Consider the following 24,140-nt stretch of genomic DNA (forward strand, 5'->3'; position numbering starts at 1 on the left):
TCAACCCCATTATAATCACTGATAGCACCATATCTGTCACGGTGCTGGTGCTCTCTGTCTATTCATTTGAGGCACTTTTCTGCAATAACGTAAGCGATCCATTGGAGTCTTTTGCTGTTTATTTACACTGATGATCAGTGCAAGATAAGTACTGTATGTAATAATAGGAATCTGCATATAAAGATCAATTATTTTAGAGTTTCTCAGGCTGAGTTAAGACGCCACACCAAAAAAACACTCGACATGCAGAAACCTACAGAACTCTTAATTAATGAGTCTTTTTTTAAAACCCATCTTTCAATCTTCTTTTGTTTTCAACACTTGTATCAGCCTGTAATTTATCTTTAGTACATGGTGTCTCAGATTTCATTTTTCCCTATCCCCCTTGTCGATGCCGTAATAGGTTTAAGGGGAAAAGAAAATCAATTCTGTTGCTCCCAGTGTCTTTTGTTTAAAGAGATCATTGCCCTCTTGAGTTCAAGGTCTTTGTTTGTGCATCTGTTCGTCAGTGGCAAGAGATGAAGAGAGAATTCCACCATCCTGTAAATGGAGAATGAACGGCTGTTATTCTTGGATACTGCATACACTTTCCATCGTCAAACTGATCTGTAAAAGGTGCATTCACCTGGCCTGTGCATTTTGTTTCAATGATTTTGTTCGTCCACACAAAAAGGAGGTCAGTTTATACAAACAAAGCGTGTTACATAATAGAACATAATACTATACATCCCTTGGGTTATTTCTTGGACCTCTTGGTGCCTCATGGTTTGATACTTTCACCTCTCGGGGAGAAATGTTCTGAACCTCACATCCTATTCTGTTACATAAATATATTGTAGCAATACAACCTCCTGCAGTCTGAGGTGGAAACCCAAGATGGTTGTTTTCCTCTCCTGCTTTCTCAGAAATATGAGAAATATCAAACATTGATCTGCAGCTTGAGAAAGATGAGCCATATCCCTCTCGCCGTGAAGGGGCTTACGCAATTCTTTCAAATAAACTGTAAAATTGAGAAAAGAACTTCTGCTCCTTTCTAAAGCAGATTTGGACAGAGTTGTGTAGAGTGCTGTAGTGTGTGAGCAAGTATGCTCAATATTTTGACATGACCAACAGATTCAGTAGATTCAGTATGCCACTGTGGTTCAGTGGCACACCGCTCCTGGGATAGGTACATGCCACTGAACCACAGTGGCATACCATCGGCCACTTTTCGATCTCGGTGTCATTCCCTCAGACACTGCATTAAAATAGCATTAAGAACAGTGTAATATAACTGCATCACAGTCTAGAATAGAATATAATAGAAAAGTACTTCATTCATCCCCAAGGGGAAATTTGTCTGTGGCAGCAGCAAACAGGGTTACACAATAAAATAAAATATTGGGTATGTGGAAAATGCACACTATATACAATATAATAAAATAACAGAGCAGGACCTATTCCATTTAAGAAAACAAAGTAATACAAATGCACAGTATATACACTGAATAGAATTGTATTAAGTTAACTAAGTAGGACAAATAAAAATAAACAAAACAGTCGTGCAGAAGATCACCAACAGCAGCAACAACAGGGTATCAGTGTTACAGTCTTGTGTTTGACTTGGCCAGAGGTGATTTATTATACAGTGATATGGCAGTGGGCAGGAATATTCTCCTGTATCTGTCTTTGTGACAGCGGAGCTGAATCAGTCTGTTGGAGAAAGTGTTCCGCTGTCCCTGCAGGAGGTGATGGAGAGGCTGGTCCGGGTTATCCAATATAGTTTCTTCAGTGTCGTCTCCACCACCTCTTCCAGATTGTCTTGTTTGCAGCCAATGATGGAGCCGGCCTTCTTAACCAGTTTGTTCAGTCTGTTGGTGTCTCCGGCTCCAATGCTGCTCCCCCAGCAGACTACGGAGAAGTACAGTGCACTGACCACAACAGACTGGTTAAGCTTGTTAACAAGTCTTACACACATTTATAGTTCATTTAAACTGCATGAACTCACACATGAATGAAAACTATAAAGAGAGAGAACACCTTAAAAGAGGACTTGACTGCTGTGCTGGATGCTTATATTTTTCGGGGGGGGGGGGGGGGGGGGGGCTCGTTGGCCCTACTGGTTTGATAGTCATTTTCATCTACCTGCTCATGTTGTCCAGCTGTTGTACTGCTGTGGCATTACTCTTACTATACCCACTAACTAGAAACCCCTTTGGCGTCAAAAACCTGCACATTACCGTAATCATGTTCATAGAAAGAAAATGTTTCAATATGATGCTGAGAGTGTTTGCAGGCATGGGGTCATCAGTTGTGCACCCTTTCATTTAGGGAGTTGGACCCACCACACCATGATAGCTCAACAGTGTGTTAGTTAATATTGGTATTCTTTAAACGATATTCCCCCAATGTCAAGCCATCAGTTGTGTCTCTGTCTGACATTAGACAGTGAGTCTATTGATCTGAAAGCTCAGAAGAAAAGTGTCACTGTCTGTGAAGATCACCACTCATTAAGCCCTTTCTCTGCAGAGATGGCCCAGTTGATGGAGGTGTAAACAAATATTAAATGTAAACTGTTGAACATTAGTATCCTCAAACCTCATCAAGCCAACGTGGCCTCTAGAGGTCGCTAGAAGAAACACTTATCCACTCCAATGAATATAGACTAGTTTCTGTTTGGTGGCTTCTTGGTGAACTTGTGCTGGGCACTTTAAGCTACTGTGGTAAAAGACATTGAATATGCGTATATGTAATCATCAGTGTCAGTCATGGGTTTGAATATCAAACTGCACTTTATTTTACGTTTTACATTTGTATTTCTGTGGGACTTTGTGCTGTTTGTTACATGTTTTAGTGCTGCTTAAGTTTTGGTGGGCTAAAAACTATTTTCCAAACAGTTTTACTGGACAGTGCAGTTCTATTCTATTCTGATGTATATGTGAGAAAAGTTATTTACTGCTGATACTTTAATTGTAAATATTCCCAACTTGGTGAACTCATATATGCCTTATTCCATAACCATCTTCATCATTGTTTGTATGGACTTTGGTTGAGCTTTGAGCTTGCTGTGCAACTGTGCAATTTAAATAAATTAGTGAATACATTTATAACATGGTATTTGTCTGACAGAGGTGAAGGCTGACCTCCTCACATCAGTATTCCGTGTCCAAGCAGTTTTTGTTCTCTCATGAGTGAGTAGGGGGAAGCTCACCACATTCCACCCTCTTAACAGGTGCCAAATCTCAGGCTGCCCCGTGCTGGGAGCTGCTGGATCAGATGCACCAGGTAGAGAGAAGTAGAATCATCTGAGAAAGGGAAAAACGTCCTATTCAAATTTTAATTATTTACTTCCCACTATGACAACGATATTGACTACAACTCTCTCCATTATGATACCGCTTTGTTTTACGCACTGTATTTTCACAGCGTTGTGCGCATTATCACTCCCATATATGCTCAGTTATTTCATGGCAAAGGAAAGCGTAACCGCTGCCACAACCTCTGATTTTCTTATCTCTCTCACCTATGCAGAACCCACCAGCGCAGATATAGAGGGGGTAGGGGGGCGGTGGTGAAGGAGGCGGATCTAATGCAACCCCCACAGTTGAGCTTCAGAGGGTTTTACAATGCCTTCCATTTCTTAGAGCGCATTTTGTTGCCGCTGACTTAAAGAGCGACGGTGTGCGTATAGAAAACGCGAATGTAGTTACTTCCACCTTCACTGAGAAAAAGAAAGAGACGATACGCAAGGAGAAACAGATTCTGACCATCAGATTTACTCGCACTCATCACAGGAATTCATTTGGAAGATTCGTGACCAGAACCGTTGGTAAGAACAAATTGGATTCTTTAAACAGAATAAAAGATGTTTTGCTTGAGATGCTGCTGCTGTCTTTGACATGATGTTTGTGTTTAACCGGTTTTATTGAAAGGTTGAGGTGAAGTAGTATGGTAAAACCTTGGATGTAATATGATTTTTCCCAATCACACTGGGGTGTAATGGGTATAATGAAAACAGACAGGGTATTATGAATATTGTAGCCTATATGATCACATGGCACACTATAGGCATATAGTTTTGCTTCCTATTGAGGGGTGATCAATGAAGAAAGAATGGTATATGTTTGGTCCTCCCGCAGTGAGCGCCAACTCCAGATGTGAGGACCATGTGCTTTAAGGACTCACTGACAAATTGTCCATTGTCTGAGCACTCGTGTTGCATTTTTGAGTCTTTCTCGAGTAGCTACACGTCGGATCAGCTTGCAGGTTAAGTTCGTCATGCAACAGGTAAAAGAACCCGCCGGATGAATGGGATTAGTCTACGTGGCCAATGTGTGACTCACAAGCAGATACCTTTGTGTGTTACGCAAATGTTTCCTACTTTCAGTTGACATGTTTTTTTCTTTTTTTCACAAGCAGTTCTCGTCACTGAATCAAAAATCGACATTTTATGTCGTCTATTTCTAGGTAGCTTGTGTTCGTAAAAAAAAAGAAAATCCCTTTCCTGTCGTGTACTCAGTTTATACCTTACTTTGCTGGGAGTGACTTAAGCCACATGGCATCGAGTAAACGCAAAGACAGTTTCCCTTTCCTCCTACCACCAAAATCATATCCGACCCACACTAATGGCACAATTTGTTTTAAATAGAAGCCCACGGTCTGCGTCAGGACAGCCTAATATAGACAGCACCAGTAGCAGCTTTTTAAAGCGCTTTGCCATTGTTGTTGTCGGCTAAATATACAAGAAGAGCTCCCTGTGTGGGAAGTTAATGCTGCGCACTCGTTGCTAAATGAGCCTGTTCCATGTGGTATTGTGTTATTGCCTTAAAATACTGGCTTGGAGGAAATGTTATCCCCCCCCCCCCCTTCATTCTTCTTCATGAGTGAGAGACAGTGTTTTTGTGATTCTTAATGTTTTCTTTGAGCAGTGTTCATAAATGAATGTGTGCCAGTGATTTGAATGCCCTGCTATTTCTTGTCTATATTTATCATGTTGAATACCATCTACTATTTCAACTAACAATATGAAATGAGTGGCACATTTAGGGGTGAAATTAATCGTCAATCAACAATAAATTAATCAACTGTTTTGAATCAATTAGGCTAATTGTAATTTTTATTGAAATTGTAAAGATATTTTATTGACATTTTATTGACCAAAAGATCACTCCATAACCAAACTGTATTGCACTAGTTCCATTATTATTATTATTATTATTATTGCTTTTATTATTATTATCTCCGCCAGGAGGGTCATGCGATCAGTTGCGTGTGTGAGTGAGGGTGTCCGTGAGTAAGAGTGCACCTCTGTGTCTGTCCACAGCCAATCTCACATTCTTTGCTGCAGCAAACTGCATAATATTTTGGGTGGTCTGTTATAGCTGCATGTTGAAGAACCTCTCATGACTCCTCACTCACTGCTCATATCCGGTCCCGGACACTGGGGCCAACTAGTGACACAGTGAAGGTAATACAGCTTTCAGAGTTTTTGATGGTGTGTTTGGCTATCGGCTAACAGCTAGAGAAACTACCGCCACATAGCCGTTGCTATGCAGACTGCTTGATGAGTTTATCTTGAGTTTACCTTGATGAGGATCGGCACCATGTGTTGTACCCTGCACGTTGCCAGTTTCAGTCTTTGACTTACTTAGAAAATGGTGGGTGTAGAAATGTGTATATTCCTGTGAAACAACTGTTGGACAGATTGTGTGAAATAAGACACTTAACCCCTTGTTGCTTAAATGCAGGTGTTGAGTGGGCATCATGGAAAACTGTAGTTGTACTTCTAAAAACATGTAACTTTCCAAGTGTGAGGCTCTTAGAGTTAAATTATAAAAATATTTTTAAATACCAACCATATTAAGACTGGAAACCTCAGAGATTCTGGGATACAGATCGACTGTCCAGAGAACTTCAGTGTGTGTACTTAAGGTGGGGTGGCTGAGGGGGACATGTTTTTGACTTTGGCCCCTATCTAAACACCAACCCATATGGGTTGTCATGCTGGGTTCATCACAGTGGAGAACGAGCAGATAAGCTCGACTGCGGCCAGTGACCCCAGCATGTGCAGTGATCAAAGTGGCTGAGAGTTTGAGCACAAGCTGGACAGGTGCGCGGCATGTGGACGCCGATGTTTTAACCATGTGGGAACCAGCCAGCTGTTCTCCTCTGTCACACTGAAGAGACCTGTGAATATCTGCGTTTGACTCAGCCCAAGTGTCAGACACTCCAGAGGTTATTATTGTCCTTGTCATGGGGCTCATAATATGTGGGGCTGAACTTGAACATACTGTAGTGGCAGCTTATTTGACCGTCCTTCTTGGCCACTTCTTGCAGGATGTAAAGGGTTCTGACTCGCGTAGACTACCATGTCCAATTTACGTGCTCTTGCAGGCTATACTTTTCTTGCTAGCTGTCCAAAGATGAGGCTCGTAGCTCGTAGTTAAAAGTAGTTTTATTCCATGTAAAAAATAAACAAAACAATTTCCGTAATAATTGGAGTACTAAAACACTGGCTATAACTAAAAAGTCGATAATCTGCGTTCTAGAATCTGTAATCTAGAATCTGCAGTCAGAAAAATTGTTGCTCCACATCCTGCTCCATCAAAGCCTAACTTACACTGAACTCACTTAAAGGAGTCAACCAATAAATATCCAATAGCAGGACAGAATAGAGGAGCCTTTTAACTTCAAAGGGCAAAGCACACATTTTACAACATGACCAATTATCTTAACTCTGTTATATGGTAAACATTCTAAAGAGCATAACACACATACTTTTGCAATAAACATAAAATACAAAAACTGTTAAGAATACAAAATGGCTCTCACACTCCGGCCCCTAATTGTCTTTCTGGCTAACAAAACAATTATTCTCATGCACATTAATAAAGAGCCATAGTGCGAGCACAATACAAAGGCAAAACTAAGACCAATGTCAGCAATACCTTAAATGGAACTCCATTAACCAGGAACTCTATTAACGTCCAGTAATCATTATCATTTTTCATGAACGCTTTTATGTCCATTTTGTGGACGAGAGTCAAAAGTATTACATGTCACCTTCAAGCAATAAGCAGATCTTAGTGACAGGTCTCAGAAGGCAAGGCAAGGCAAGTTTATTTGTATAGCACATTTCAACAACAAGGTAATTCAAAGTGCTTCACATAAAACCATTAAAAGCATCAAAACACAAGGCAAAAGAAAAGGAGATTTCAAAAACAATTAAAAAACAGTGTAAGAAATAAAATGCAGTAGTAAAATGCAGAAATGCAGGAAATTGATAAATATATTAATTGAATGTGGTTCAATTAAAGGCAGCAGCAAACAGAAAGGTCTTCAATCTTGATTTAAATGAGCTGAGGATCTCAGCAGACCTGCAGCTTTCTGGGACTTTGTTCCAGATATGTGGAGCAGAAAAACTGAACGCTGCTTCTCCATGTTTAGTTCTGACTCTGGGAACAGAAAGTAGACCGGTCCCAGACGACCTGAGGGGTCGGGATGGTTCATAAGGTAGCAGCAGATCAGAGATGTATTTTGGTCCCAAACCATTCAGTGCTTTGTAAACCAACAGCAGGATTTTAAAGTCAATTCTTTGTTGGACAGGAAGCCAGTGCAAAGACATCAGAACAGGAGTGATGTGATCCACCCTCCTGGTCTTAGTGAGGACTCGAGCTGCAGCGTTCTGAATCAGCTGCAGCTTTCTGACAGACTTTTTACAGAGACCTGTAAACACACCGTTACAGTAGTCCAGTCTGCTGAAGATAAATGCGTGGACAAGTTTTTCCAAATCCTGTTGAGACATAAGTCCTCTAATCCTTGATATATTCTTCAGGTGATAGTAGGCTGATTTTGTAATTGTCTTGATATGGCTGTTCAGGTTGAGGTCTGAATCCATAACTACACCTAGATTTCTGGCTTGGTTTGTGGGTTTTAACATCAGTGACTGAAGCTGAGCGGTGATTTTCAATTGTTCGTCCTTGGTACCAAAAACAATTACTTCTTGTTTTTGTTAAGAAGAACATTTGTGCTGGTTTTCACCTGGACCTGGCGAACTCTGCCGCCGCTGTCCTCCATTGTCTTTTGACCTTTCTCATCCATACTCCTGTTCATCAGTGAGGTTGTTAAGTCCTTTCTCTTCTGAGCGAGTATCTTAAGTATGTTCTTTAGCTTGAGAAGCCATGCAACTGTTTTCTTTAGGTCAAACCAGTTTGAGAAATGCTGAAGAAGCCTAGAGGTTGCATCCATGTTCTCTTCCATTGTAATAGCACAAACCGTGGCTTGTTTGACCTCTGGGTCATTCAAAAGAGGCTGACATGTACTGTCTGGCATGTCAGGCCAGTCTGCTTCAGGCTTTGCCAGAAATTCCGGTCCGGTTATCCAAGTCTTTGCCTTTAAAAAGGCATCCATAGTGAGACCTCGTGAGGCAAAGTCTGCTGGATTGTTTGCTGTGCCAACATACCGCCACTGAGAAACCTCTGACTGATCTCTAATCATTGCAATCCGATTTGCAACAAAGGTACGGTATCTTGTTTTCTCATTCTTGATGTAGTGAAGAACAGCAGTACTGTCGGTCCAGAACACAGACTCCTTGAGATCCAGATCCAGTTCCGCTCTCATCATCTTGTCCATTTTGGATGCTACAGCTGCAGCAGTGGGTTCAAGTCGTGGTATTGTGACAGGTTTTAGGGGCGTGACCCTTTCCCATGATGAAAGCGCAGTGTAACTGCTCTTGGCGGTTTCTTGAAAGCAGGTATGTGACTGTGCCATAACCCATTTCGCTGGCATCCTCAGATACAGAAGCAAGCACAGCTCGGCTATTGGAGATCCACTTGTTCAGTTTAAAACCCCCTAATGCACACAAGGTCCTCAGCTCCTGCATCAAAGCAACTGCCTGCTCTTCACTTGCAACAGACCGCAAGCAGTCGTCGACGTAAAAACTCCTTAGCACAGTGTTTGTTGCGTCTGGGCTGAAGTCTGCTTGATTATCTTCAGCGCATTTCCTGAGCGCGTAGCTCACGCAACTTGGAGATGAAGTTTCACCAAATAAGTGAACTGTCATTCTGTGATCCTTCACTTCTTGACTGAGGTCCCCTTGTGGCCACCAGATAAATCTCAGCAGGTCACAGTCTTCAGCAGGAACTCTTACCTGGTGGAACATGCTTTCAATATCAGACATGAAAGCAACTGGCTCCTGTCTGAACCTCATCAGCACACCGATGAGGGAACTTGTAAGGTCTGGTCCCTGTAAAAGCTGTGAGTTTAGAAACGTTCCTTGAAACGTGGCTGCACAGTCATACACAACTCTTATCTTTTTCTTTGTTGGGTGGTTGACCCCATAATGAGGAATGTACCATGTTCTGTCACCGTTCCCGTTGGCTTCTTTAGTGGGAACTGGTTCTGCATAACCCTTCTGCAGTGTTTCCTCCATGAACTTGACATAGTCTTGGTGGAATTTCTCATTCCTAATAAGCTTCCGTTTCAGGGATTCAGCTCTCTGTACTGCTGGGGAACGGTTGTTTGGAAATGTTATTTCCTTTTTCTTTAACGGCATGCCTATGCTGTAGTGTCCATTTATTAGCTTCACCGATTGTGACACAGAATCCATGAATTGTCTATCCTCACCAGACATTTCCAAGTTTTCAGCCTGTCGAGACTCTGGAAAGTCATGCTTCATCTGCTGCTTTGTGAGTTCCTCTAGTTTTTCCACAGAAATCCTATTTGCAGTCACCTGTGGCCAGTGAGTATTTCCTTTGCCAGTGTCTGCTCTGCTCAAAGGTCCATTGATAGTCCAGCCTAGGATGGTCTTCACCGCATAAGGACCTTCTCCTTGACTATTGATGACCTTCTACGGCTCCAATGCCTTGGGCGTGTTTGTTCCGATTAACAATCCAATGCCTGTGTTGATTTGTTTGAGACAAACTTCCTTCAAATATGGCCATCTGTCAACATCGGTTTGCTGTGGAATATTTTCCAGTTTGACCGGTATCTCTTTTTGTGAGAAAACTTGAGGGAGTTCCAAGAAATTGTTCCCATCCAAATCACTGATTTCCAGTCCCATGACAACATGTGTTCGAACTGGTCCTTTTTGTCCCATAGTACTGAGGAAGATGTTGGCTTTTCCTCCTGTTACTTTCAGGTCTTGCATCAGGTCTTCTGTACAGAATGTTGCCGTACTGCCAGGATCCAAGAATGCACATGTCTCAACTGTTCGGTTCCCTTTCACAGACTTCACTTTGACTGGAACAATTGAAAGCACACACTCCGCCTTGCCGGCCCCAGTACAACCACATGTTTCTGTGTCTATAGTGAAAGACAAGTTTGCATCAGATAGCTTGCTGTTCTCACTTTCATCAGTTGAGTGAGCACATTTCTTGTTGGCTATGTGCAGAATAGTGGGATGCTTGAGCGAGCATATTTGACAGGTAAGCTTCTGTTGACAGCCTTTACTCATGTGTCCTTGTGACAAACATCCAAAGCACAAGCCCTTAGACTTCAAAAAGTCCAGCTTTTCTTTGTGAAACATTTGTTTCATAAGCTTGCAGAACTCCAGTTCATGACCTTTGTGGCATAAAGAACACTGCTTTCCACTTATGGGAGATTCCTTTATTTCCTTGTCCCTTTTGATTTGATCTTTCACTGATTCAACGCCTGTGACAAAGATGTTCTTCTGTTAAATGCTTCTAAGCTGCTCCGTTCACGTGAACACACTACTGCTTTATATCTGTTCACTGACACTCTGCATTGATATTCGGGGACTTGTTACTTGAAAAGGAACAGCAGCAGTAGAACTTTACACACTATGATTACACTGTAAAAAATAATTAAATAAATAAATACTCGATTGATCCGCGGTTCACGAGTGATCCGAACCGTGAGGGGTGATCCGAACCGTGAGGGGTGATCCAAACGGATCACGGATCGATCCGTAGCAGGTGAAATGACATCATCTATTTCATTCAACTATTTGATGCAGTATCAAAGCTGTTGAAGTTAAATTTTTATACAGTTATATAGTTTGAGTTGTGATTGAAAGTATTTTTTTTGTGTATTATTACATTAATTATCTTTCTCTCAGAATTATTTTGAATTTTATAATGACTTGCATATATGGATATTTTCATAACAAGTCTCTCCTTTCTTTACATTCTCCAAATGAGAACAGAGAAATAGCTGGTGTTTATTCCAAAAACGAATACTTTATTACAGATTGAATATCCAAACAACAAAAACAATTCACTGCTCCAGATTGTTGTTCATTTGACCTAAAGAGTTGTTCGGAGCATTTAAAAGGGTTGTAGTTCATGACAAATTGACCATTATAAAAACCAGCCTGCTTTGCCACGTAGCAGAATATGTGATTCAGGTGCTGGCCGACATCACATAGGACATGAACATGTGTTCCTCTGTCCCCAGCAGCACGTGGCTGAGACGAGCTGGTGCTGTCAGGCACTGTTGACTGAACCTCGTGCCTGTTCCTGCGCCCACTGTGGCCCCACTTGTCCCGTGCCTGCCCTGTTTCATGTCCAACTGACACGAGAAGAGATCGGAAATAATTGTGGGAGTAAAGTGTTTTTATAAAGATTCTCTTACATTAATGTCCAACAGATGGAAAAATCTAACAGTTAATCACTATTCACCTTCCCACCTGTTCAAAGATTTCAAATGTCACTTTAGTCCAGTTACTCAGAATGAGACCTTTCACTCTTATGCTCCTTTGGGGCTCATTTATTATATAACACAGTGGGCTGCAGTAGAGGTGTAAGAGTGTAAGGGGACTCCTGTGGTGCTCAGTAAAAGAGGATATGCTCTATGCAGTTTTTCACATGGACACGGATCATATCTGTAAATAGTGGTTCTATTTCATCCTTACTGACCGCCAGAGGCAGTGCTTAACACTGGATATCTTCCGTCTCGCGCATGCGCAGGTCGAATATTTACATCAACAAAGTCACTCGTGACCTCAGATGACTCCCGTCGTCTATAAGTTCCGGTGTCATCCTGAGTTCAGTCCTTTTTTTCTTCTCGCTACGCAGGTTGACTACCATGGTAGTAGAAAAAAAATATATTTTTGCCTACGAGCAAGATGTATTAGAGTTTGTCGCGGTAGCCTTGTGACCACCGGTCGGGGTTGCGGATCTTCGCCCTCCAAAGGCTGCGACAAGCGGTCCCTCTTGGGAGGGAACGGCGTTTGCGCCGTGCGGACCATCGAGCCCCAGACTTAGTCTGGCGGACCCAAATGGGCAGCAATCGGTGAGATCGACTGACATTGTTTGAAACCATTGTTCGTTGTTGTTCCTCGGTTTGCAGAGCGTTCCGCTCTAGCTAATCGAGTGGCGTGCTAACGTGAGCGTTGAGTACGCTGTCGGGCCGCCCTTCACAGTAAACATTACGGCCGGATCAGTTAGCAGAGCGTTTGCTCCGGCTTATTAGACTAAGCTGATACTCGGGTGTGTCTAAGCTAAATACTCTGATTGTGTCCATTGATTGTTGTGAACATTACGGCCATATCAGTTAGCGGATATCACAGTTAGCGGAGTGCCCTCGCTCAGGCTAACGGGTAGCACACCAGAAGTTACAGCAACTGTCTATCGGCTATCTACTATCCTAGTCCCCTCTCACTAGAAGGACGGTGTTTTTGACCTATCTCCAGTGGCAGAGTGCTCTCGCTCAAGCTAACGGGTGGGACACCAATATCTGCAGCAACTATCCCAGTGAAGAGAGTGTCCTCGCTCCCCTCTCACTAGAAGGACTGTTCTTCTGACCTGTTTCCACAGTGGCAGAGTGCTCTCGCTCAAGCTAACTGGTGGGACACCAATATCGGCAGCAACTATCTTAGTGAAGAGAGTGTCCTCGCTCCCCTCTCACTGACTGTCCCCGGCCGTTCTCAAACATTCAGCAGAGCATCCGCTCAGACTGGCCTAGAGAGTCGGCCATGTTTGACTTTCCCGGCTGTAGGACCTGTATGGCTCCTCTGCAGCCTGATGATGGCCATGACCTCTGCCCCGCTTGCCTTGGCCTCGAGCATCTGAGGGAGGGCCTCTCTGAGAACCCATGCATGAACTGTGGTATCATGCCTCGAGCAGTAAGGACTGCTAGGCTCGCCGAGGCGGAACACCTGACGGGTATGGTCGACCTCCCCCTTTCGGGTCAGTTGAATCCAGCCCTACCTACCCGTTCCAAGCGCAGGGCCACAGAAACCGCAGGGGCTCCCTCCAAGAGGGCTAAACCCAGCGGGCTGTCTTCTAGAGTGGATCTGCTGACCTCCGAGCTAGCTCAGATGAAGTCGCTTTTACTGGCCCTCCAACCTAGTGTAGGGGGGGCTGAAGCACCAGATCCACCCGCGGCTGATTTTTGCTCAGAGGAGGACGTGATGTCACTGGCGGCGTCAGCCACGCTCTTTACTGAGTACAGTGAAGAGCGGCCCTCCCATGCTTCTGGACCTGCCTCCCATTCCTCAGCTCAGAGCTCTTCGGAAGGTGCAGTCGATAGCTCCATGGGGTCTGTCATTCGCATGGCACTGGCACGCCTGCAGTTAGATACGCAGCAGCCGGAACCCCAGCCTGCGAGTGCCTTCTTCAGGCGTGTTCTCGCCCCTACCACCTTTGCTGTTCCTCCCTCCGATGAATATCTGAGGGAGCTACATGCATGCTGGAGGGACACCGGGGCTCTGTCCCGTCTTACATCAGAGGGCCGAACCCTGGCGGCCATGCAGGACGCGGCAAAGTTTGGCCTCACCCGTATGCCAGCTGTTGAGGCGACTATTGCGTCCCTCATAGTTTCCCCTGAGGAGACCCTGAGGCCCGATGCCAGGTGCCCTCGACCCCAATGTCGGGTCACGGATGACATGTTATCCAGGGCTTATGACACAGCAGCACGCATGGGTCGTATTGGCAACTCCCTCTCCCACCTCATGCTTGCCCTCTCAGCTTCTCTGCAGCAGGCTACTTCCGACCCTTCCGCGACCAGCCTCAGTGATGCCTCACTGCAGGCGTTTGCGCTCATGTCGAGGGAACTTGGACGGCTGATGTCCACCCTGGTCCAGACTCGCCGCCAGGTTTGGCTGGCGCAGTCATCCCTGTCTGAGGCATGTAGGAGGGTATCTCCCATTCGGGCTCTCCCTCTCCCCACGGGTGTTCACAAGGTGTGTCGCTGCTGCCCTTTCCCCCTGCAATCACAGGGCATGAAAATACTGCCGTACTTGGACGATTGGCTGATCTGTGCGCCATCCCGGCTTCAGGCGGCACAGGACACTGCTTGCCTTCTTTCTCACGCGGCCCGGTCGGGCCTCAGGGTAAACATGGAGAAGAGCTCCCTGAGCCCTTCCCAGAGTATAACCTTCATTGGTGTGGCTCTGGATACAGTCACTATGAGTGCCTGTCCGTCACCCCGACGGGTGGACGACATCCTCCAGGTGTCCATAACCTCTCTCCCTTCCGAGGGGGCAGGCGGGTGCCCTACATTCATTTTCTCCGCCTATTGGGCAAACTGACAGCTGCCTCGGCGGTCGTTCCATTAGGGTTACTGTCACTGCGGCCCCTGCAGAGATGGCTGAACAGTTTTCACTTGGATGCCAAGTGGCACAGACACAGGGCAATAGTAGTATCAGAGCAGTGCCTACTCGCTCTATCCCCATGGAGGGAGAGAGCATACCTGGCAAACGGTGTCCCCATGGGTTCGGTCCCATTCCACCGAGAGGTGGTCACAACAGATGCCTGCCTCTCGGGATGGGGTGCAGTGTGTCAGAACAGGACTGCTCAGGGGCAGTGGTCTGCTCAGGACCACATAGAGCATGTCAATGTTCTAGAGCTATGGGCCGTGCACCTAGCGCTCAAACATTTTCTGCCATACTTGAGGGGAAAGCATGTGCTTGTCCGGTCGGACAACACCTCGGCGGTGTTTCACATAAACCATCAAGGGGGCACCAGATCTGCAGAATTGCTACGGGTATCCCGTGCCCTTCTCACCTGGGCTGCCCCTCGTCTTACCAGCCTTCGGGCAATGTACCTACCAGGGGAACGGAACCAGGTCGCAGATTTCCTGTCCCGTCACAAGCCTCCACCGGGGGAGTGGCGGCTTCATCCAGATGTAGTGCAGAACATTTGGGGTCTCTTCGGCAGAGCAGAGGTGGATCTCTTTGCCTCGGAGATGTCGACCCACTGTCCCCATTGGTTCTCCCTGACGGAGAGGACCAGTCCTCTGGGTCAGGATACCCTGGCTCACACGTGGCCAGAGGGGCTTCTTTATGCCTTTCCACCGGTCCCTCTGATCTTGCCAACACTTCTCAGAGTCCTTCAACAGGGCCACAGACTCTTGTTAGTGGCCCCCTTATGGCCAGCCAGGATCTGGTTCTCCATACTATATAGGTAAACCACATCTTCATCCAGGTGCCCTCAATCACTCGTTAGGGAGCTGCACCTAGAAGTCAAAAGACACAGAATACACACACATGCACACACCCAAGCACAATCATTCACAGCAGGACATAGAACCATATGTAACACTCCCTTCCTTAAGATGACAGCCATAAGGGTGTCATCCAAAACCATGCTGTTTTAACAGAAGAAACCTTCTTACGCATGAGGATACCAACCTCCCAGTAAAAGTGGCATGAGTAGTACCACTCTCATCCTTAGGCAACACTGCTGCCATACACTTGGCCAAAGGAGGGTCAGCCTTCTGGGCTGAAGTTACAGAAGGATCAGGATCAGCCTCTACTGTCAACAGGTGGAGCCACTTCAGATAAATTCACTACATCTTCAGACTTTCTTGACTGGGCACGAGTTACAATGCAAGCAGGAAGGACTTTAGGCAACCGAGATGACAGATCAGCACTCTGGTAATTGTCAACTACAGAGCCTGTTGGTCTATCCACTACAATGGGAGCAGGAAACACCTTCCCTCCAGCCAAATCATTACCCAAAATCAGGTCTACTCCCCCTAAAGGAAGCTGTGGACGAATCGCCACCACGACAGGGCCTGTAACCAACCCAGAATGCAAATACACAACATGCAATGGGGCTTTACGCCACCTCATCCCACATCCTTGGACTGAAGCACTGCAACCAGTGGTGGTCTTCTGAGAGAGAGGCAAAACTCCTGCCAAAAACAAGGACTGAGAGGCTCCTGTATCCCTAAAGATTGGGATGAGCTTCTCAGAATCAGAAATTGCTATTGAACCCTCCATACGGAATGGTGCAAAGAAGTCATGCTCAGTGCGTTTTTTTATTGGTCTGACAAGGACCAACTACACAGGGCAACTGCTGTGGTACTGAAGCTATTAGCCCTACAGGCTTAGTACCTTCTGACTTTTTGTTGAGAGCGTGACAGTTTGCCATGAAATGACCAGGCTTTTTGCAATAAAAGCAAGTCCTAATGGGAACTGAAGGAGACCCATTGCTTCCAGGTCTTAAACAAAAGGTGTGAGGAGAGGCTAAGCTCTTAGTCTCGCCAGTTTTACCACTAAAGACTGTTTTATGAGCCAAGACATACTCATCAGCAAGCACAGCGGCCTGCTCCACTTTAGTCACTCTTTGCTCACTCAGATAGATGGCCACCACTTTTCTAAATTCTTCCAGAATAATCAACTACAGAAGTTCCTTCTTGGTCACAACCTTTTGTGATGTGAACCACCTAGTGAAAAGGATTTCCTTTTCTCTAGCAAACTCCACAAATGTCTGCTTCTCCACCTTACGATACCCTCTAAACCCCTGTCTGTAGGCCTCAGGGACCAACTCATAGGCACGCAAGATGGCTGCCTTAACGATGTCATAATCTGAGCTCTGGGTCAGAGTTAAAGATGAATAAGCCTCCTGAGCTCTACCTGGCAGTACACACTGCAACAGTAGTGTCCAGAATTCTTTATTCAAACATTATTCAAGGCGTAGCTGTTGTCAGGGTAAACAGTGCAAAACAGTGATCATATGGGCAGAACACCGGCAACATCATGAGACTTCATAATGAGCCTCCTACTGTATTTACTGTAAACGTTAGTGGCTCCAAGCTCATCTGTGTTTTTCTGGTTTTTAAAGCACCTAAACAGTGATTGGATTCTCCTGGAGGCCCCAACAGGCACATCTTTTATAATTTATAGTGGGGAAGACTGGAGCAATATCTTGATGTGACGCTTAAAATAAGCCTGTTTATCACTGATGATGCAAAAATATAAAACACGATGAACTTCATTTCAGAATGAGTTACGCGTCACTTTTTTTACCCCCAGTTTCTCTGGAAATGATCATTATCAAAGTCTGGTGTTGCAACAGAAAGTATTGACATTAGGGGCTTTTATGTGTTGCTATGTTACGGGACATGTTAACTTAGGGCAGATAAAATGACTGAATAGATGTGGCAATGGAAGGTCTCATTGAAGTTAGATGATATTTTTTAGGTTTAAATACATTTTCTTTATTGGAGGAAATTATTAATTTCTTGATTGGCATCTGTGCCTGATTATTGTGTTTATGTTGTGCAGTGGGACTTTGTTTTATTCTACTCGGCCTTCTTTTGTAGCTGCAGTGTCCTTGTATCAATGGCCCTCTTCAACAGTGTGAATAGCAGTAATAGGGATCTTTTGGCTGAGAGGACACCGTGAACACAATTGAGCTGCTGTACAATTGTCACAGAGGAAACAGCAAACAACACCACATTGTCTCTCTGAGTTCTGGTGAAGACTATTCAATATGTCACTTGGGTGTGACGCAACGCTATGTGATGCAATCACATATTATTAATAGTTCTTAGTTATTGATAATTTGATTGGATGTGAGTGATGTGAATTCTCCCACAAAAGTCTTCATAGTTTTATAGTGATTCATCGGTTGACAAAAATATACCTTCTTTCTCCTCAAACTATTGTTACAGAAAGCCCCATGCTCATTAAGGAAAAATACTGTTGAATTGTATGATTATAGTAATACGGTAACAACAGTTTTGCAAACGGCTTTCTCAGTAATTTGAGGCCTGCTGTTGTGAGTGATTTAGCATTTGGTTTACTCACGTTGTGCTTATATTCGTCCTAAAGACCACCACGTCATTGTGTGGGATGTGAACAGTAGCACTGAGAATCTGCAGGTTTGTGACATTAAATACTCAACGGACAAGAGCAAACAAAAGTAAAAAAAACTCAAGCAGACTTTGACCGTTGGCCATGTAGTCTGTACTTGTTTGCTTGGCTCAGTACTGAAATTCTGGACAGCACAAAAAATGTGCCATACTTTCCAACATTTTACCTCAGCCTTTGATCACTTCCAGCTACGTACGTACCGTTCATGTTGGTGTATTTATTGCAAAAGTTTCAGTGAACAGATTGGACGAGTGAGAGAATGAGGTCAGGCCTCGAGTGTTGGAAGTCCCCGTGTCAACAGTAGAACTGAGTCATCGTTACCCAGATGTTGTACAGACACATGTTGAATATAAGGCTTCATGACGTCCGTCATTGACCGCAGAGTTCACAGAAGTGTAGGTACAGTAAAACTAGAACCTTGAGCTATTAGATAGAACACTGCTCTTTGAAATTGAAAATGAATTGTAAATAATTACAATTAGGCAAAAAAAGGCAATTACAGGCAAACCAAACAATGGCTCTGGAGAGAGCCTTTGACGTTTTTACATGACCTATACTGTATGTAATAATTCATGTCCTTTCTTTCTCTGTCCCAGATATTCAAGATATTGAGCGACTATAAAGGATCATCTTCATTGTATACATACAAGCCAAAAATAATCAGTTCCTACTTGGACTATGGAACCAACTCAGTCAGAGATGAACATCTTATCCAACGGGAAAAGTCACAACCTCGAAGGTGACTTAGGGATGCCAATGAAGACATTGCCAGAAGAGGATCAGTGAGTATTCCCCCTTCATTTTAAACACAGACGAATGGCTGCCCTTTGTCGTTTACATACTGTTAATGGCATTATAACACAGCATGTGCCTTGCACTTTTTATACATTTTGTCTTTCTGTATTATATTTGAAAGCACATCCTGAATTATTCAAACAACTGTTGTTTAAGTTAACTAAACAAAGACACTTTTGGACGCTTTGATTTGCATACATACCTTTGTCCTTGTGATAAGAGTTTATCATTTAATAATGACCAGGATAATGGATGTGGCGAGGAACATACAGTATGACTTACATCCTACATAAACTTGACTTTTTTTAAATACATGTTCACCTTGTTTTTTGCTCACCTCATCGGGTGGATCCTTATTCAGAAATGGCACTCAAACAGTCAGGTATGTCTGTGCAGCTTTGTACGAAGACTTTTTAAACTGCATATTTGTTTCCATGCATATGACGATACAGAAAAATAAGCAAGTCTACAGGAGATATGTGCACAGTTATAGGAGATAGATAGAGAGAACATCCATTGACAATTATAACTTTGCCCTGTAGATTTGATGATAATGATGGAGGACTGGAGAATGAGGAGTTTTTGCCCAGTGCGGAGGGAGAAAAACAAATCCGCTTCAAAGATGTGAGTCAAGTTTACAGACAAAAAACAACAGAGTGAGGATTATGCTTTTTCAAATTGTACATTTATTGTGTGCTCTTGTTTCTTCCCCCTCTTAGTTTGAAGGAAAGATGTCTTTTGGCATGTCCGTCTTCAACCTGGGTAATGCTATTATGGGCAGTGGAATCCTGGGACTGGCGTATGCCATGGCCAACACTGGCATACTCCTCTTCTTGTGAGTAAATAAGTGTGTTTATCAACTGGTGGCAAATTACAAAATATGAGCTAGAACCTGCATACAGGCAAAGTCAGTTATGTCAATGGTTTCAATGCTGCATTGTTGTCAGTTTCATTACACACACACACACAGTATATATGGCAATAAAAGATGAGAATGAAGAGGAATCTTCATCTGAGTGTTTTTTTTATGGGAATGTGGATCTTTCAGGTCCATTTGAGGAGTGTCAATGTCTCACATTTTACCGTAGGAGTGTATGCAGTGTGGGATTCACACTGGTATGGTCTTGGTCTTGACGCGGACCTGCCCCCTCAAAGTCTTGGTCTTGTCTCAGCCTCGATACACTCTGGTCTTGCTCATGACTTGGTCTCGGTTTAGGTGGTCATGACTACAACATCCTATTAGTTTAATTTACTTCAGAGTGGTAAAAAAAACCATCAAACTATTTGCCAAAAGCATTTTAGAATCCTGAGATTCTCTAATGTGCTTCCTTAGGGATTACACTTGAGGAGTGAGCTGCTTTGGTGGTACGATTGAGGGCCAGAGTGGTGCCAGTTACTTACAGGAGTGATTTACTATCTGTCATGACTTCTTGGAACATATCGTGTACCATGATATGCTCATCTTTACTCATACCTTTTTCAAAGCTCCCATCCCCGCTCCCGTTGCCACATACAGAACCCAGAAAGGCCACAGCCCAGAATAACCGATCCTCCAGACCCTGTGTGAGGCATCTGGATTGCTCGTGTACTTCCTTCTGCTCTTACCACAATGTTGGTGTCAGATCGTGACCCTGGTTGTCTTGGTCACGTTGTCTGTGTCTACGTAGCTGCAGAGAGCAAGTAGCGAGACTTAGGTTTAGAACGGCCCCAGTGTAATAGATTCAACTCCTCTCATGAAGGAGGCTGAAAGGTAATTTCCTATGAAATTCCTGTTCGGAATTAGATCAGAGTTATTCTAACCATATATGCTTGGGGATCTTATCATTGCTATGGCAGTAGGTGCAACAGAAATTTATATTTACATGAGTTTTCAAAGCAACCTGAGGCAACCAACCTGCAGGTTAACAGTCTTTAATATCATGACAACTTAGTTCAAACGTAACATTCAATAAACAGCATGTGCATGTCAAAGTTAAACAAAGATGTAATGGTGAACTGCTTGTATTTAAGGCCAATACACAGTGAGACATTATGCCTGTTCTAAGAAGCACAAAACAGACTTGAGAGTTATTGAAAAACTGTAGGTTTGATTGAGTCACCAGATATAATCCTCTAGTATGATTAACAGCATGACATATGGAGATTATTAGTATTAGTCGTATGGCTACATTACAATCAGTATTAAAGCATTATAGATTGCTTTATTTGCATTTCACTATTTTCTATGTTATCCATATATCTTATTATCATTACACTGTATCTCAGTGTAATGCTTGTCTTGCTTTAAGTCTGTGTTTTTATGCATTAGACAGCACTGCTTTTTAAAATCTGTTTAATCTCTGATGCGATTAAAGGCAAGTGGCTCTTTTGAACGGACTAGACCAGAGGCATTTCAAAAGTGTTATTCCTAGAAAGCAAACAAAAGAGCTTTCCAGGCACATGAGCCCAGTTATTGATGTATTATTTCAAGAGAAACACTCTTGGGGGATTCATTTCTCTATACGAGCACTTCATTAAAAGAAGACCATCAAGCATTGATACATGTTACCTAGTTGACTGCATTGGTATTGTTACACATGCTTCAGAGCGTCATGTGCTAAGAATATCTGCAATATTTGACCCGATAGTCACTTTTGTGTTTTGGATTCAAAGCATGTTTATTCATCTTTGTTCGTACATGTTTGCTCGAGAGTCTATATGTTTGGTCCTTGCTGCCTCAGTGGCTCTTTGTGCTACAAACGTTATTCCCCTCATTGTGGCTCTGGTGGAGATTATAGCCGATAGTGTCACGAGAACCATTGATCCACCAGCAGAGATACAAATAGACATTCTCACTCCACGCCAGCTTGTTTCCAGTGAGACAGAAATAGAGCAGTCAAGTAGGCATCAGGATCCAGAGAAGAATATTTCTTCATTGACACAAGTAATGTAATATACTAAAAAGCAGATCAAATAACTGCTTGTTTTTGAGTTGAGGGAGGTTGGACAGTTGTAATGCTGCTAATGACTGTTCAGTGTAATGTGAGGGCTCGGCCTCCATCCCTCTGCCTACACACAAGGGCCAGTGGTATTCTCGCTATGTTGTGGCTACAGGAAATGCAGAGTGTACAGAAATGCTGGGAAAAGGTCTGAGAAAGGGGATGGATTTTGGATCGACCTTTGACCCATAATGCTGACCTCACAACCCTGCTGACTTGACTCTGTAGGAGGACCACTGCAACTCGGGTTGTGGGAAATATGGTTTTCATCCATGTGTAGGACTGTTGAGGTCAATCAATCGGGAGCATTTATATTCAAAAAACAAGTATTATTACAAGAATGCCTCGTCTTTAATGCAGAACATTTGCCTCAACTTTTGGTTAAGTCTCACAATAATACTGTACAATAAACATTCATACTGTACAATCAACATTTTCAAGCAATGAACACCATCAGCTGTCAAATGTCATGCAAAGGCGGGACAGTGACGTGAAAAATCAGCCACTACTGAAGTTCAACTTCCCACGCTTAGTGAAATGTTTTTTGTTCTCTCATTAATACACAATGTCAGGTCAAACAATAAATTGTGTAAATAAATGATGTCACATTGGCGGTAGCATCTAAGAACATGCACAATACATCACGACTGTTTTATTGTAATGTGCATGGAAATGGTCAGAAGAGTAAGGGCAGGATTATAATCCCAGAAGCAATGTAGAATTTGGTGAAATACACGGTTGACATATATAAACCTTCAGTATATGACTGTTCCTTCTGAATTGTGTGATAGGTTTCTCCTGACTGCAGTAGCAGCCATGTCATGTTACTCCATTCATCTCCTGCTGAAATCCTCTGGCATTGTGGGTAAGATTTGTGTCATGTCTCTGCCTTTTGTGAAGAAATCAAAAGGATATGTACTTAAAAACAGTTCTGCAACATCTGATACATTTAACCCATTCACCCAACAGTCACAGTTGTACAACATTTTAATTTGTTTATTATTTTACATTTTTGTAATTTGTTTTGTTGCTCAAAGGGAGGTCTCAGCAAACATAACTGAGTGAGTATTACTGTTTACAGGCATTCGAGCTTATGAAGAGCTGGGGTACAGGGCCTTTGGTACTCCTGGAAAAATGGCTGCTGGTATAGCGATTACCCTGCAGAATATTGGAGGTGAGGAGCCAATGTGACTTCGTGATTCAGTTGGTGGATGCCCTGTAGTAGAATACACGAGTTATGATGATATTCCCCACTCAACCACATACACAACTACATTCCTCAAACCGTTACTATTGTGACTTTTATTCCTGGCTGTATGTGCCGGAACATGAGGATGTACTAAGAGCAAAGATCAGGAGAAGTGTTGGTGAATAGCTGCTTTCCCGCTGCTGCCTGCTGGCAATAACAACAGTTTCACCGACTCACTGAGCCGCATGTATGGCTGGTTGTTTCTGACCAAAGCTTTGTAGACACATTAGAGGCACGATGAACATGATTTAAGTTGGTTGCATTTATAATGCTTAAAAACTTAATGCATGGGTTTTCATAAGTAGCCCTAAGTAGGTGCAATAACTACACATGGATTGACATTGATTGGTGTTGTGATTGGCTCACTGAAACCAGTAACTCACTTTCCAGGGTCATGGCTATAATACAAATACTATATCAAAATAGTGCCAATAAAATGCCAATAATCCTGGGAGGAAAAAGAGATACAATCTGGAGAAGCTTGGCCATGTTTGGAAATTTTGCTTGAAAAATGACTGAAACAGTATATTTATGTTCCCCAACTTGACAGTCTTAATGTTGTATGAAAGCAATACAATTCTGGCCTTTTTGTCAGACTAAGTCTTTTAAATATACAGTGTCAATCTGCCGATAAATTACCGCTATGTGTTAATTATTTTAAACTGTAGACAGTAACCTCCCCCATGCTGCTAAAACACGAGTACATGACCTCAGTGTCCTCAATAGTAGCTACTGCTCTGTCACTTACACAAACATAATGTGACATGGCTTAGCGAATCATGATTGGCCACATTTTCACCCTTTCTCTGTCTCGTCTGTTACAGCTATGTCCAGTTACCTGTACATTGTTAAATCTGAGTTACCGCTGGTCATCCAAACCTTCCTGAAGGCGGATCCCAACTCTGAGTGAGTATTATCACTTAAGCGCTTTTCAACATCAAAACCTCTGTGCTGCGAGTGAAAGGCACTCAACTCCTGCCTGCTGTCCAGCTCAGGCACTGTGTGCAAGGCCGAAGGGCCTGGCAGACTATGTGGGCAGTGAATAGTTTGCACGATTTATTGATTCAGTGGGTGT

The 24,140-nt window shown here is 43.5% G+C and overlaps 1 protein-coding gene across 2 annotated transcripts in view; it reads left to right on the top strand.

The window, feature by feature from the left end:
* The first annotated feature begins 3,608 nt into the window (after positions 1–3,608).
* The window catches only part of LOC306775147 (sodium-coupled neutral amino acid transporter 3-like), a 31,501-nt gene continuing 10,969 nt past the window's right edge, over positions 3,609–24,140 (top strand). The window contains exons 1-8 of one of the 2 annotated variants that reach the window (XM_079265429.1): positions 3,609–3,808; positions 18,640–18,825; positions 19,200–19,220; positions 19,381–19,462; positions 19,558–19,673; positions 22,608–22,681; positions 22,898–22,990; positions 23,890–23,971. In XM_079265429.1, the coding sequence (XP_079121555.1) occupies positions 18,722–18,825; positions 19,200–19,220; positions 19,381–19,462; positions 19,558–19,673; positions 22,608–22,681; positions 22,898–22,990; positions 23,890–23,971 (572 nt within the window). In that variant the 5' untranslated portion in view covers positions 3,609–3,808; positions 18,640–18,721. The remainder of the gene's footprint in view (positions 3,809–18,639; positions 18,826–19,199; positions 19,221–19,380; positions 19,463–19,557; positions 19,674–22,607; positions 22,682–22,897; positions 22,991–23,889; positions 23,972–24,140) is intronic. The other variant, XM_079265430.1, reaches the window with a different exon arrangement.

This window comes from Melanostigma gelatinosum (assembly GCF_949748355.1).
Source record: "Melanostigma gelatinosum genome assembly, chromosome: 3".
Classification (NCBI taxonomy): Eukaryota; Metazoa; Chordata; class Actinopteri; order Perciformes; family Zoarcidae; genus Melanostigma; species Melanostigma gelatinosum.